Raw genomic sequence first — 16,027 nt, 5'->3', positions numbered from 1 at the left:
AAATTAGAGTTGACAGCGTAATGTTGATTCAGTGTAGTTTCAATGATGATTGCTATCTGGGTGTGTCTGCAAGTGTTTTCTGAAGCTACCAATTATACTTTAAACCTTCCATACATTTAATGTGACTTTCAGATGATTATGTATGGGAATATTAAAAATGTGTCAGTCTCCTATTCCCACGGGGAAAAAAAACGTTGATCCAGTGGTTAGACAGATGTGAAAGACAGAGATGCCGAAATCTGGAATTTTAAAACTCCAAGGTTTTTCCCGAAGTAACCTAAGTAGCATCCTGGTGTCAGACACACATCCTAGATGCTAGAATTGAAAAAGTGAAACCATTCCCATGAAAAACAATGCTCTTTGATCCAGATAGACTAATGGTATGTGAACACAGTTTGGTCATTTAAAAATATGTTCAGAGATCATTTTATCGCAATAGTAAAATAATTTCTTAACTTTTTATTTTTTTTAGAATGCGACATTGCATGAGCAGAACGATGCATTGTGTAGGCTATTTGAACAATAATAACATTATGTTTTTTTCTCCTTTCATGCGGCTTTAAAACTGTCAGCAGAAAATATTATAGCCTACTTTTTACTATATATAATTTTTTTTATTACGTAAACTTGTTCTTTTAACTAATGTAATTTGTATCCTCTCCTTGAATGTTGATTCAAGGCCAGGAGAGGATCTCTGTTCCCCAAAACATAGAAACCTAGACCGTGTAAATGATGATGCATCCCTTTGCTCGGGGCCAGACGGCCGAAGATGCCCTGGGCAGCAGGTCTCTGGACCATCTGTATATGTGTTTTACTACTTCACTGTTTATTCTCTTTTATTAATAAATTCTTCAAAGACAACTTAATCCCTCACCAGCAATATACAATTTCCACGACAACAGCGTAATGTTTATTCAGTGTAGTTTCAATGATGTTTGCTAACTGGGTGTGTGTGCAAATGTTTTTCTTAAGCTTAAGTGTTTTATACTTAAGCTGTAGCCTATATTTTTAGTAATACCAATAACAGTTTAAACTTTTCATACATTTTATGTGACTTTTAGAACAATACCAAATATGATCACCTATAGGAACTTAAAAAATGCGACAGTGTCCTTTTCCTACGAATAAAACCTTTGATACAGTGGTTACACATATGAAAGTTAGAGGAGCCGAAAATTGGAATTTTTCCTGCAGTAACCTAAGTAGCATCCTGGTGTCAGACACACATCCTAGAGGCTAGAAATGCTCTTTGATCCAGATACATTAATGGCATGTGAACACCAGATTTTATTTTTATTTTGTACACACACACACACACACACACACATATATATATATATATATATATATTAGATAAAACCTAATATTTAGAATAGCTATCATAATATTTTTATTATGTAAATAAAGCAGGACTTATTTTTCAATTAAGTAGTCTATTTCTTATGGTTTAATATTGATTGAAATCGCATTGACATCACGCTGATTTTGTTGTTTCAATAGTAATATTGGTTGAAATAGCATTGAAATTCCACTGATTTTTCATTGTGATTTCAATGTTTCAATATTAATGCAAAATGATGATGAATCAACATCAGAGTCTGGCGTTGATTCAATGAAATTAGAGTTGACAGTGTAATGTTGATTCAGTGTAGTTTCAGTGATGTTTGCTATCTGGGTGTGTTTGTTTTCATGAGCTGTAGCCTATTGTTTTGTTACTAACAACACTTTGATCCAGTGGTAACACTGAAATATAGAGGTGCCAAATATCTGGAATTTTTCCCGCAGTAGACTAAGGCCCCATCCACACTACTGCGTTTTGGTTTTGAAACGGAGATCTTTTGCTACATTTGCACCTCCAGTCCAGACTAAAACAGCGAAAACGAAGACCTAAAACGGAGAAGTTTGATAACGCTGCCGACCCTGTTTTTTCATTGATGATGATGAAGCAGACGCTCACGTTTGGCTCTCTGATTGGGTCACGATGCCGCTGACAGAGTCTTTGACTTGGTATTTTTATTAAAAAATTTGTAAATTACACATAGCCAACACTTGTACTGTGCATGTCGCCGTTTACTGTGTGACGACTCCCAGTATTTTTTAAACATCTCTGTTACATTCAGTAACAGTTCCAGCTTGTTACTGGTCCAAAATAAAATCTGGTGTGATTCTTCGTCTGTAGTACTTTATTCTATCACCAAATCTTCTGTAACTGCGGAGTAGACCATCATGTTTACATCGGAATGCGCACACCCAGTGTACGAGAACGGCCACTAGCTGTGCGTTTTCAGAAGTTTTAATATATAATATACAAATGGAGTTTTAAAACAAATACGATGTCTGGTGTAGACAGAGAACGTATTTGTTTTTAAGGTCCATTTTGAAACAAAAACAGAGTAGTGTAGCATCCTAGTGTCAGACACACATCCTAGAGGCTAAAACTGAGAATGAGCGGAGTATTTTCATCCAGCCAGCCCATCGGTCAGTGGACCAGGCGTCTTGGCGTGTGGTGTGCCTCTGGTGATCGACTTTTACTGTAGGCTGACGGAAATAATTTCAATATAAAGTACCATGTGATTGGAATAATCTTCATCCATCCCCAAGATCTAGCAGCACTTCTTGCTTCTTCTTGTTGTCTTTAGCTCTGTCTCTTAAAACAGGATGTTCATGTTATTAATACTATCAGGTATAACTATGTTGGTTTGTCATACATAAGCCTTACACTTGGAGTAATTAATAATTTGATTTGTTTTAGTGTTGAATGTTATAGGCTTGTTTAACTTATTTTTCCTTGTATTAACTGAGGGTGTTGGGTGTGCGCGTTATCTGTATATGTGTAATATATGTAGTTTTATGAGGTTGTGTTTTGTATTTGTTCATTATGTATTTGCGTTATAGGACCCCCTTGAAATGAGATGCTGCATCTCCAGGGGTTATCCTTCAATACATTCAATTCACATTCAAATACTGCGTTGATTGCTACGTAGGCCCAGCTCCATGAGTGAAGAGCCATGTGTCTGGGTTAGCCTTCTCAGTGGAGGGAGGATTTTAATTGCTTACTTATTAATTGCTTACTAGCCTATGTGCTCAAACTGAAACTAAGATTCACACGACAGCCACCAGGGGCAACTCGGGGTTCAGTATCTTGCCTAAGGACACTTTGACATGCAGTCTGAAGGAGCCGGGGGAACCAACCAAAGTGCAACCAAATGTTTCAGCATGTCATCAGAGCAATGCAACTTGTCTTGCACCTTCTTCAGGCTCTCTGTTACATCCCAGGTCTTTTCTGCTGTCTGCAAAACAGCAACTGCAAGCCTCATACATCTTTCTGGTTTGTTCATCAATAAATCATTTAATCGTATCTGTTGATTGTGGTCCTTGCTAGTGAAAAACAGTGTGGATAAGAGGGTGATTAATATTGATGGATGCCCCAAAGGCAAGAGCTGTAGAGGACAGTCCATATGGGCTCAAGTTCAGCTCAGAACCCGCTCTTGGGTTGAGGTTTGGGTCACATTGTCATTCATTGTGGCATTTTAAAATCACTGTTGGCTATGTCATGCTCAAAACGTCATACTAAAACTCAAGATCAAGGACACCTGATCAAAGACTCCCTCATCCAAACAACTACGAAGGCAACAGTGATTCCAAATTTAACTCCAATTAGTTATAAAATAAGCCAGAGATACCTGTTGCTCAGCTTGAACTTACACTCTTGACAGCTCCCTGGACTTCTTGGAGTCTTGGGCTATAAAAACTCCATCAAAGAACCCTGGATCTTCACTCCTACAAGAAAATGTATTCTGGATAACCACTGTAGAAAGACGTTTTACACAACAACAATAATAATAATAATAGCCTGCATGTCTTTGGATGGTGGGAGGAAGCCGGAGAGAACCCACACGGACAGAACATGCAAATCCGCACAGAAAGGCCGGGGCAACCCGGGTTTGAACCCACGACCTTCTTGCTGTGAGGCGACAGTGCTAACATAGTGAGCTAAGAGTATGCTGATTTTCATAACAAGAATGATATTTCTGTATTCATTTATTTGTTTTACCAAGTCTACAATTATGTCCCCTAACCTATTCGCTATCATCAACTACAGATTCAAGTTTTTTCTAAGCTGTATCGGTTGCCTAGTATTATCCATGTCACAGCTGTTGTGGCTGGAGACAAAAACATAATTTTCCTTTAGGTAAAATGCACTATATATGATGAAATTAGAAAAACAAATATCCTGACAACAGTACCCTAATCCAACCCTACTCCTAATCCTTCCACTGCCTGGTTCCAACATGTATCATGCATCTGCAAGCAACTTGCAACGTGCAACTTGCAACGTGCAACTTGCAACGTGCAACTTGCAACGTGCAACTTGCAACGTGCAACTTGCAACGTGCAATTTGCAACGTGCAAGTTATTTGAACAGATCTCAGATGTCGTTATGGTTGTTAGAGCCACCACCCACACAGTCACGCTTCTTTTTGGCATACTATATAAATCACACACCTTTACATTGTTAGACAGTTCAACTGTGTAAATTGCCAGTGTGAGAATGAAGATTGTGACCGTGATTGTGCCGCTGTTGCTGCTGGTCTGCAAGACTAAGGCAGGAAATGTTCCTGCGTATACTTGTCTTCAAGACGTCGGTGCAGCTCTGAAAGAGTTGACTGCCTCATTGGCTCAGCATGCGGTGGAAATAAGATCCTTGAAAAAAGAAAATAAAGGTATGGTATTAAATTAAACTCAAATGACTATAATTGAATCATGAGTAACAGAATCCATTCACTAAGAGCCACTGTTGTTTTAAAAGGCTAACAATGTTGTGTCATAGAAGTTCATACATATCCAAAAGGATAAAAATTAGATGTTTTCTTGTCTATGAAGGTTCTCAGTCATCCAGGTCATAGTTATCCAAAGAAGGTTTAAAAACAAGGGCAACTGGAACTACAGTTTCCATACTGGCCATTTCAGAACTGAAAAAGTCTCTTGGATGAGGGACGAAACATCTTCTAATATCTTCAACCAAGTCCAGTTGCCCTTGACTTTAAACTTAGTATTTTCTTTCACAAATATATTGGAGAAATTTCCCAAGAAATTGATGCTGCAGTGAAATCAACTTGTCAGTTATTTATCCTCTTTTTGTCAGCACAAGCAGCAAAGGTTGAACAACTGGGGAAGCAGAAGACTGATGTTGACAAGCTGAAGCAACAGCTGCAAGGTATTGTGTGTTAATCATCATGGCTTTGATCATTTTACAATGTAAAAAAAAATATTATTTATTTATTTTTTATTCTTTTCAATTGTGTGGCATAAAGTAGAATTTAAACGACTATTATTTATTCTAAAATACCATAATATTCAGTGCTTAAAATGAAAACTGCTGTGGTTGCGATAATTTAGTAATGTGCATTTCTTGGATAAAGCAGCTGCTCTATTCATTTTTATAAAGCAGAGCACATGTTCTGTGGAAATGTAGGTACCGAGTATAATTTCTCTAGTGTGTACTATTTGAGATATTGATGTTTTTATGCACACTCCCATAGAGAGCCATTCAAGGAAATATTCATAAAGTATTTATTATTCAAACATTGTAGCCTACAATATATCACCAAGTTTTAATAGATGCAGTAATCTCCTGATAATGCTGGAACCATGTTTTTGCCTGTAGAGAGAGTTTGGTTCTTAACTAAAGAAAATAACGTTTGCTTTCTCAATAAAACTGCTACACAGTGTTACTGTGTGAGAAAACAAGACAGGTAGCCTGCAAAAATAAAAATGTTGGCAACCACTGTTTTTGGTTTCTGTAACAGTTAAATGCTTTTAAACGTCAAACTATTTATTTATAAAAAAAATCTACTGAAAGTGGTGGATAGCAGAAAAATACAAAGAATATTGGTCACATGGGTGTATCTACAGACAGTTTAAAATATTTACATTTCTCTCTCTCTCTCAGTCAAACAGGTGGCTTTCTCAGCCTCTCTGTTGGCTAGCGGCGCCGCCACTGTCGGACCCTTTCCTGGATTCACTACCATGGTCTTTAAAAATGTCGTCACAAACATTGGAAATGCCTACAACCCAAACACAGGTACCTGAACTCTGAAATCTTAACAACAAATTTCACTTTTTATTGTCAGTCTGATTGACAGTTGATTTTCCATTTAAAATGACAAATAAAATGCCCAACAGGTATGTTCACCCCACCAGTGAAAGGAGCCTACCACTTCCAGTTTTACATAGGAGCGTTTATAGGTTCCCACGGTACAGCTGCTGTGTTGGTCAAGAACAAAGAGCGCACTTTTGCCACGTACGAGCATCAAACGTCTGGGTTTGGAACTGCTACTAATGGCATTACACTGCTTCTGGACGTCGGAGATGTTGTGTTTATGCAACTGTGGTTTAATTCTGTCGTGTATGACAATGAAAATCGCCATACCACCTTCAGTGGTCACCTGCTTTTCACTATGTAAGATGCAAACAGGTCTTCTTTCTCTTAACCTCTTTGGTATTCATGCAGGTTTTCTTGAAATGAATAAATCTGAATCCCTGTAGCAATGAATACTCAACTTGTAATTTTCCTTTAAATAAAAGCTAGATGACAGAGCAGTGCAACAACATTTACATAAAATGTTGAGATATTTTCCATCTGTATCTGAGGCCGGATCTGCATACATAGTAATAATCTTCTTTTTTCTTCATCTTCAAAGTGATTAATGTTTCTGATTCTCTTGTGATTTGAATTAAAGAATAAGAATAGCATCAATACTATCTGTGGACATGTCTTTATTATTTTTGTTTCAACTTTATTAACCATATTAATGTATGGAAACCAGAAAATCACGAAAAAAAGTTTAGTTAGTCGGTCATACCTTGAGCTGCTAATGTTACCATCAAAGCAGTGATGGTGATTCAAGGTTCGATGTAACCTTTTTATCCCCAAGGGGGATAATTTGGTACTATAGTTATCAGTACCATTATTCACTTTCAGTCGGTACCACTACAACATTTACTGTCTGTATTTCTGCGTGGATCTGCACATTTCAATAAGTTGTAAACTGCAGTTGTAAGATGGTGAAGCAAGAAAGAAAACTGCTCATTTTGCTAGTTCACCTGACATTTTTCAGTGTTTCAGGTGTGTGAAATCAGTTGTCACGTGATGAACAGGCAAGTAATTACCATGATCAGTAGTGCAGAGAGAAAATAGTCTGGTGCATCTGTAATCTCAGAGAAACATGTCAAAAATCACCCTCAATACAATTGAACAGTCAAATTTAAATGATGCACAAAACACTCAAGAGTCTGAGAAAAACAACCACACATATAGATTTGAAGAAGCTGCAAGTTACAGCGCAGCAAATCTTATTCAGCACTTAATTCCTGATTCAACAATTATCTTGTAAATGATTTGTCTTGTGTGTGATTGTTTTTCCCAAAATGCAAAAAATACAGCATGATACCGTTATCAAAGTATTCAGAATATTCTTAAATAATTTTCTTAAAGAAAACGTTAATGGAGCTTAATTTAACAGATTTTCATTTGTATTAACAGTAAATTTTATTATAATACGTCCCTGCCAAACTATATTATTATTATATTATTTTATTTATTAAAGAAAAACAGGCTAATACTGTTCAAATCTTGCTGTAAATTTACACCAGTTATTTAAAGTGCATCGCTGTAAAAATACAGTTTGTATGTGAAATTACAGTAATTTAATGTAGTAAGGATACTGTAAATTTACAGGAATTTACTGGCTACTGAGTTGCGGTAATAATACAGTAAAAATGGTAAATGACAAGTAATTACTGTGATTAGATTATAATATCATATTGTGATTTTACAGTTGTGCCTGGTTATGGTAAATATATTACTGTGAATTTCATTTGTATTACTGTAAAATAATCACTGTGCAGTACTGTGAATTTACTGCAAATATTAGCCAATAATGTAGTGTAAAATTACAATAATATATTTTACAGTGTGGGTAAATGTGAGAAAAGTTGGGAAAAAAAACACTTAGTCATTCATTGGACTCTTGGTCCCCATCTTATTATAGACAAAATAAATAAATTGCAGATATTGTTACTACTGTTTCTTGTGTTCTTCTCTAAGCACCATTCCCCTTTACTTTAGTGTTGTTTAACAGGGATATTCTCGCTTTAGACTAGACACTGCCTTTTAGTATACAGTGTATATTATACTACATGTAGAAATTTCACAGTACGATATAGCTTTTTACCTGAGGTAATAAACCAGCAGATTTTATTTCACTGCACTCTCTCTGCTCATATATATATTTTTTTTTGAAAAACAAAACACATTAAGTTGAGTTCAAGAGTTAAAAAGTGTTAACACACAAATCTTGTGTTTCAATGCGTCTATAGTCACCCAAGAAAATCTGAAGTCGGTCAGACTAATTCTCTAATTCTCTAGATGCAAACACAAGTTTTACATCATGGCTTCATCAATGTGTTAAGGGACAGTTTTGAGGTTGTAACGTCCAACCTGCTAGGAGTAGTACATTACAGCGTAAATGGTGTCATTTCCTGTTGCCAGCAGGTGGCGCTATGACTTTGAGGGAATATAGGTGGGACTCTTGTTATACATATAGAAGTTATAACAACTTCCTTTTTCATGGCGAATCATCGATTTTTGACAGCACGCCACGGGCAAACTGGTCAACTGGTAATAACTGTTTGTACAACTTTTAATCGTCAACGGGTTTAGACTCCACAACAAAAATTTGAATTTGATTGGATTAATTCCCTAGGAGGAGTTCGTTAAAGTACAAAGTGTGTAAATCTCCAAAAATGACCAATAAATCCAAAATGGCCAACTTTCTGTTTGGGTTTAGGCTATGGCTCCAAGAGGCTTTTTTGTAAGTCTGTTCATGATACATGTGCCACAGAAATTTTGTGCACGTAGCTGAAACTTTGTCCAGGGGCTGCTCTGTAGGGGGCGCTAGTACTAGCCACACCCATGCGCAAAACCCATAAAATATGAAATTTTTCGCAGTGTCTGAATTATGTGCAAAGATTGGTGAGTTTTGGGGAGTATGTTTAGGCCCCCAAAATTGAGGTTACTTTGCAGAAAGAAAAATCCCTTCAGTTTTAATAGGGACCTCGTATGTTTCATGCTCGGGCCCTAAAAATACCACGCAGGATAACTAAGGTAATATTACCCGCAGAATCTTTCCACACTACACATCGCAACACTTGGGAGGCCTTGACTGAAGGCTGACTGCTCTGTTGTTGGTTCTGTTTCTGTGATGCTATGGGATTGCAGATCACAAACAGAGACAAGTACAGTTAGGTCCATATGGATTCATATAAATACACCATTTTTGTTTTTTTGACTCTGTACTTCAGGACATTGAATTTGAAATGAAACAATTATAATGTGATAAAGTACAGACTCTCAGCTTTAATATAAGGGTATTCACTATGTTGAATGAATATATTTTGGAGTCATGTGTGGATGCCACCTTTGATAAACCTTTGATAAACTCACCTGTAGCAGAAATGGAGGTCTGGACAGATGGAGCTGCTGCATAAAGATAGTTTTCTCCTTCTTCCTCCTGCAGGCCATTCTTGATTGTGTCAAGTGCAGACGTGGGTGGATAACCTTTCTCACAAAGCTCTGTCAGTTTTATGATGGTGGCAGCTGACAATTTTGCGCAGAGCATCAGCACATGCCCACCGATGATTGTCCTAGTTCCTCCAGTTCACGTGAAGAAAGTAACCATCCGCCATATGTGGGTCTCCAGATCTGTGGCAAGCAATTCTCAAAGCACTGTTCTTAACGTTGGAAAAACTATTTACATGTTTCTGGTCTTTGGGCAAACAAATTCAAGCCGGAAACAGCCAGTACAGAAAAAACATCTTTGCTCCTCTGCCCGCCTACAATGACTTTGGCTGAGTTCAGACCCAATTGACCACCCTGCCGGTTTGGCCTGAAGTGGACCGGCTGTTCGGGAAACTCCCCGAACTTCCTGATGGCCAGTCCGCCTCTGGCCACAACAACCGTTCATCTGTCTCTGCAAATATATCAGCTTCCAACAGCCTGACATGCTCAGGCATCCATTACATATCCAGCTGCTCTTATTATATATTACATTAGGCCCTATATAACTTTAATACATGATTGCTCAGTTAGAGCCCCCTGGTGGTAGTTTAATATCAAAATATTAAAAAGTTTTAACGTGAAAATCCAGCGTTTAGCCTACAGCGTAGCTACGCACGTAACCATGCATTTATACTCGTGCGACAGTGTCTCCATCGTTCTGCAATTACACGGCCAGCGCTAGTCGGCGGTAGCGCTGCAGCGTCCACTGTGTTGAAATTTGCCGGCTGAGCAGGCTAACTTCCTGTTTAGCGCTCCGCTAACGTGAATGGGGGTAAAATTGTATTCGTGCGGCTGGTACAACCTTTTCAAATGTTACCAACCGAAAGGATCACATTCGATTGAGAAACGAGTCATTTCGCAGTCAACTCAACTGATCCACCGTGTTTCAGCCGCTGGTTTAGCCGCTAATAAAAGTTACGTCAAACAGCTAAAGACAAAAGGTTTTTGGGAATTTAAACACTTGGTTAGCTCTGGACCTGCAATTAGAGGATATTTTTTTCTAGCGTATATTTATTTACATTTTGTCAAACTAGCACCATTAAAATAAAGCAGAATTAGCAGTTCCTGTTTGCAATGTGTCCATGAATGTACAGGCAACTATAAATTAATTACTTTGAAACTGAAGAAAACAAAACCTGATTATTGTCAGGCATGTTCTGGAGTTCCAAGGGTCGCTTATCTCTAGGATTTTAATTATATCGATGGACGCTGATTTGCAGTGGACATCGGAGATATCCTTGGAAACAGTGTCACGCTGACATTTATGGAAGACGTACCACATTACAACTCATCAGATTCAAGTGTCATGACGGCGTGCAGACGAGGTTTGACTTTGTGCCACAACAAGAAACAAAAGAGGACCTTGTAAAGAAATTGTTGAATACTTGCTAGGAAACATTTGGCAATTTGGTAGCGGAAAGATCAGGTACATGCACTGCAGAATGGTAGCCATGTCACAACCAGTCTATCTACATTTTCCACCTCAGCTTTTAATCCACCATGAGCCACTTCCTAGCGTGGCTGCAGTCTTGTTGCTTGTGGTTTAAATACAGCGGTAAGTGGAAGAAATTGTGTATATGATTCAACATTCACTTTGTTTTAAAGCAGCTGCTGTCTTTGGTTTAATGGACACATTTGGGAGCATGACATGTGTCTGGAAAGGATCACATAGTATAAACATAAGCCTGCTAGTTCAGTTATTTTACTAAATTAACTCAGCAGAAAATACAATTCCCTTTGACAGCCTCTTCTTGCATACTGCTATTTATGTTTTATACCAAAATATAAATATGTCAGGTTGAAAAGAAGAGTTAAGTATTCAAAGCATGTTTATTGAAAATAACTGAATAAATACCAAGACACAATTTCCAGTAACCGAACAGAAGTAGAGTAAATACAACTATTTTGTTGTTATTATTATTATTATTATTATTATATAATACCATTTATCGCCTCTCTGAGATCGCATTGTGACAAAATACCGGTTTTAATACTCACCTGGAGGACATTTATGGATTTGAAGTAAAACTTTAAACTTAAGTTTCATAAAGATTTCGTACCAACAAAAGAGAAACAAATGAAGCCCAAATTTGAAAACTCAATTATTATCATTCCTAATCTGAAGGTATCATCTGCTATTTGTGGGAAATCTTAAGAATTGAAATTTTATAATTGAGCAGATATTCAGTCTACAAAATATTTGACAACTTTCAGGTTTTTGTTAAATAAATATTCAGAATATAAATAAAGAAAAAAGGAACACATTTTAACACAAGTACAATCTTTGGCCCACATTCTCAAGTGTAATAATCCAGTGTTAATAATCAGAGTTCATTTCTTGAAAGCTCAGGCTTCAGACTGCTCTGAACCTTTTTGACGTCATCTCTTTATAATCGGCTCCAGGCAGAGCACGTCCACGAAGTACAGGGACCTGCCCATCCACATCCGTTCATCCGGTCTCAGTAGTCCACTGCTCTGCTCATAGCGCTTTCTCCAGCACTAAAACGAAGCGTGGAGATGTCTGTTTATACGAGACCACTCTGCTCAGGACTACTCTTCAACATTTTGGAGGTTGTCCAGTATGTCTTGCAGAAAGCTGGTTGTTTTGTTGGTGAATGAAAGTTAATTTCCTGATGGACAGATGGCATCGCTTGTTGATAAACAGTTAACTACTGCTAATGTTAGCTGTCGTGAGCTAGTTATCTCAGTTAGCGGTGCAGCTAGAGGTCCCATTAGCTAGCCGACTCTGCCTTAAGTAGGAGCTCAGAGCCCGCTTCTAAAAACCTCCTCCCGTTAGCCCAAAGCTCCAGCAGAGGCCTATTAGGGCCACTAGCTTCATGGCTAACTGAGTTTACTAGCTATCGGCCGCTAACGTTACAGTTAGTGGTTACTTTAAAGCCATCTGTCCATCTAGAGACTTCATAAAAATATGAGCCAGTTTCACCAAAGTCAGTGAATAAAGTCTGGTACCTACACTGATCCCCAGAAACACTACCGTCTACCGTCTACCAGCCCATATTCTTGTCTCATTTGTGTTCTAATAAACAGTAAATTCATCAAATTCAAAGTCCTGCATAATTAAAGGCATGGCTGCTCTGAGTGACAAGTGTCTAGCCAGACTTCATTCGGCCCTCCTCGGCTCCACCTCTTTGCCCATTTATGGATTAGCCGCGAGTAAGGCGCGTCAGGCTGTGAATAAAAATACAGAGCTGGATAAGAGGACAACAGGTCCCCTTTGAGAGCTTCTCTATTGTTTTGGCATTTCAGCACTGATGGCAAACTTACGTATGACAAATATCTAAAGATATATTTTTCGCAAGTTTTAAGGTTAAACAGAAATATTGCTCATTAAAGGTTGAAAGGTTTAAATTACTTAAATTAGAAAATCGTGGAACAAAGAATAAGTAAACACCAAGAATCTGACCAATAGTTGGCACTTTGCGATACTTGATTCTACAGATTCAGCTCAGTTTGAGAAGTGTTAAGATTAGAGAGCAGAAAAAGCAACTATAGCGGCAACAGGCACTTTCTGTTGTGCAGTTTGTAGTTGTGGCCTTTTGTTTACGTCACCACTGCTCCGCTCCGTCGCCTGTCAGAGGAAGACGTCCATGGTCTGCGTGATGGGCTGCCGGCAGAGCGGACAACAGCGCTGCTGGCTGGGTCCGCGTTGGGTCAGGATGTCGGCGCAGTGCCGGCAGAGGCAGAGGTGACGGCAGGGCAGCAGCAGCACCGTTTTGCTGAAGTCTTGACAGATTACGCACTTCTTCCTCTCCTCCTGCTCCTTCAGCAGGTTGAGCAGCTCGCCATCAGACGGAGGGCTGCCGCCATCCCCTTGAGCGGAGTTTGGCAGGGACGTATTAGTCCTGCTGCCGCTCGCTAGCTCGCCGTCCTGCTGAGTGTGGAACTGCAGAGAGTTTGGCTGGCTTAGCTCATTTGCTGGTAACACATCAGTCTCAGTGATTAAAGTGTCTGTGTGTGAAAGCCCAGATCTACTCACTTCCTGCGCCGTCCTGGTGTGGACCTCTTGATTGGCCAGAGCTTGTTCCATTATCATGTGAACGCCACGAGCGCCCGGCAGAGTGTTGACCAAACGGAGGCTCAGCCGTCTGGCGAGGACAGGAAGCCAGGGATTCAGTAACAGCAGAGCCACTGAGATGATGGCCGCTGTGATGAGCAGGCCGTGTGAGTCAACAATGAAAACGGTGATGAAGACCCGACCCAGTGCACCCACGAAGTCCAGCAGCAGCTGGCAGGGCGTCCACAGCAGCACGGACGCACCGACCAAACAGCTGTACAAGAAGGTCAGCAGAGTCAGAGCCAGCTCCACCACTTTGTGAAGGGGGTCCGCCACCACCTCCCAGACGCACGCCAACACAGACAGACAGTTCTGCATGCTGATGAGGACGATGTTGACCACCGTGTTGACAAAGTAGAGGACGAGGCTGAGCGCGATGCACAGACCTTCGCACGCCTGTCTCAGGATGCAGCTCCCGGAGATAAACCCTCGGTGCAGCACGTCCTTGACGCGCCACGCCACGTGACAGGAGAGGTGTCCCACCATCTTAAAACTTTCAAACACCCCTCCCAGAGTCTGCAGCCAGCCCTCCACAACATGCACGACTCCACAGGCGGCACCGGAGACGGCCTCGGTGGCGGTGAGGAAGGAGAAAAGAGCAAAGTCCGAGTATTCAACCAAAGTGGAGCCGCTCAGGGCGACCAGCGTGTTGTGGAATGAAGCAGCCACGCCGGACAGGAAGCGCAGCAGCCAGCTGAACGTCCTGACGACCAGGTCGAGCAGAGGTCGGAGGCGTCCACACATCTCCCAACAGCAAGAGAGACAAAGTTCACTTCATCCATTTTAGGCTGGAGAGAGGAGGAGGAGCGGAGTTAGAGCAGCACAATATATCTGTCATCTTAAATGCAACAGTCAGTACCGGTTTCAGAATATCTACTTTACACAGGGAGAAATATCAAAATCCCATTATCCCTTTAAGTGTATTGGCCATCTGGTATGGATGCCCCCTGGGATCCTCCGGTCAGAGCTGGTTAATGTGGCTCAGGAAAGGGAAGTTTGGGAGTTGCTGCCCCCGCGGTTTGAAGATGGCTGGATGGATGCATTTCTCTGTAAATGTGGGTTATTTAGACTAAATTAAGTTTATATCTGAGTCATTCTAAAGTCTGCAGTAAAAATAATCACATTGGCAAGACGAAGGTCCTCAGCCATAATCGAACCAGGTATATTGCAGTTACATGTAATTGGCCCAAATCATCAGGTTACTACACAACCAGGATTTACCACGTATTAAATCAGTGGAAAATAACTTCACAATCAGTCTAAATAAAATACTTTTTTTAAAACCCAAATACTACCTGATAATTAATAAGCTGAGCGATATCCTGTTTGTCCCTGTTAGATATTTACGGGTGTCTAAAATGTGCGCCTTGTTTCAGTGGACAGAAATTGAGGTGATGAATTAAAAGAACATCGCTGAAGCTCAAAATCTGTTTAAACGAGTGTTGCCGAGTTTAAGAAAAGCTGTTGTTGATTCATGGGAAGTACTTAAGTTATACCTTCGTTTATCACTTACGTTTGTGCATTCTTGTAAACTGAAAATAGACCGATTTCTAAAGGGAGTTTGGAATTTAAACAGAACTTTAGCATTAACAGAGCTACTAGCAAACCCCAGTGAGACTGTCAGTGGACAGACAGCACACGTCTCCCCATTAAGGAACTGCCACATCAATTTATTCATCAATATTGTATATATTTATATTATATGTATTCTTTATGTTTGAAGCCTTCGTTGTCACACGCTAACGTCGCAACGTTACCTAGCAAACCACACCCATTAGCGTTAGCTAGCAAGTTAAAAAATAAACAATAAAAAACATTCTTACCAACTTTCGGGGAAGAACAGACTAATGCCCGTTTTAAATTAACACAACTCACCGTGGCAACATTGCGCAGACAGATTAAATCACTGGTACGCGGATACAACTACAAGTTTTAGCCATGATTTGCTTTTTTCAACATGTTTTCATTACGAGCTTCCTCGTTTTCTTCTTCTTCGTTGTGTTATTGGGGCGTCCTCTTTCTTCTTCTTCTTCTTCTTCTTCGGGTTTCTACGGCAGCTGGCATCCATTGAGTTGCATTACTGCCACCTTCAGGTTTTATTCACCCTTTGCTTCCATTCATACTAAACCCGTTTATCTAATCCGCCCTCTGAAAACCAAATATCCATTTCCTGCCCTCCACACTTCCTCCATACTCCAATAAACTTTTTACTGTATTATCTATCCGTCCTATTTTTTTTTTTAACTGTTATTATTTCTTGTCTTTCCTGAGTAAATTTCCTGCATGTTGTAAGAATATGTTCTGCTGTTTCAGCCTCCTGACATTGTTCA

The 16,027-nt window shown here is 39.6% G+C and overlaps 1 protein-coding gene and 1 pseudogene across 1 annotated transcript; one reads left to right on the top strand and one right to left on the bottom strand.

Annotated features, from left to right (window-relative positions):
• The first annotated feature begins 4,487 nt into the window (after window positions 1-4,487).
• Window positions 4,488-6,657, top strand: LOC123962935 (complement C1q-like protein 4). The gene is made up of 4 exons (XM_046039440.1): window positions 4,488-4,724; window positions 5,147-5,218; window positions 5,954-6,085; window positions 6,187-6,657. Exons 1-4 carry the CDS (start codon window positions 4,553-4,555, stop codon window positions 6,465-6,467), a joined length of 657 nt encoding a protein of 218 aa, XP_045895396.1. The 5' UTR covers window positions 4,488-4,552; the 3' UTR covers window positions 6,468-6,657.
• A 4,776-nt stretch (window positions 6,658-11,433) lies between these two features.
• LOC123962929 lies at window positions 11,434-14,479 on the bottom strand (annotated as a pseudogene).
• Between the last annotated feature and the right edge of the window lie 1,548 nt (window positions 14,480-16,027).

Source organism: Micropterus dolomieu, linkage group LG23 (assembly GCF_021292245.1).
Source record: "Micropterus dolomieu isolate WLL.071019.BEF.003 ecotype Adirondacks linkage group LG23, ASM2129224v1, whole genome shotgun sequence".
Classification (NCBI taxonomy): Eukaryota; Metazoa; Chordata; class Actinopteri; order Centrarchiformes; family Centrarchidae; genus Micropterus; species Micropterus dolomieu.
The sequence above is the reverse complement of the archived record's forward strand: the minus strand, read 5'-3'. Positions and strand labels throughout refer to the sequence as shown.

Coding starts and splice junctions, on each gene's coding strand:
- LOC123962935 (XM_046039440.1), top strand. CDS start 4,553: ATGAAGATTGTGACCGTGATTGTGCCGCTGTTGCTGCTGGTCTGCAAG. Junction 4,725..5,146: donor CTTGAAAAAAGAAAATAAAG/GTATGGTATTAA, acceptor TCTTTTTGTCAG/CACAAGCAGCAAAGGTTGAA. Junction 6,086..6,186: donor TGCCTACAACCCAAACACAG/GTACCTGAACTC, acceptor AATGCCCAACAG/GTATGTTCACCCCACCAGTG.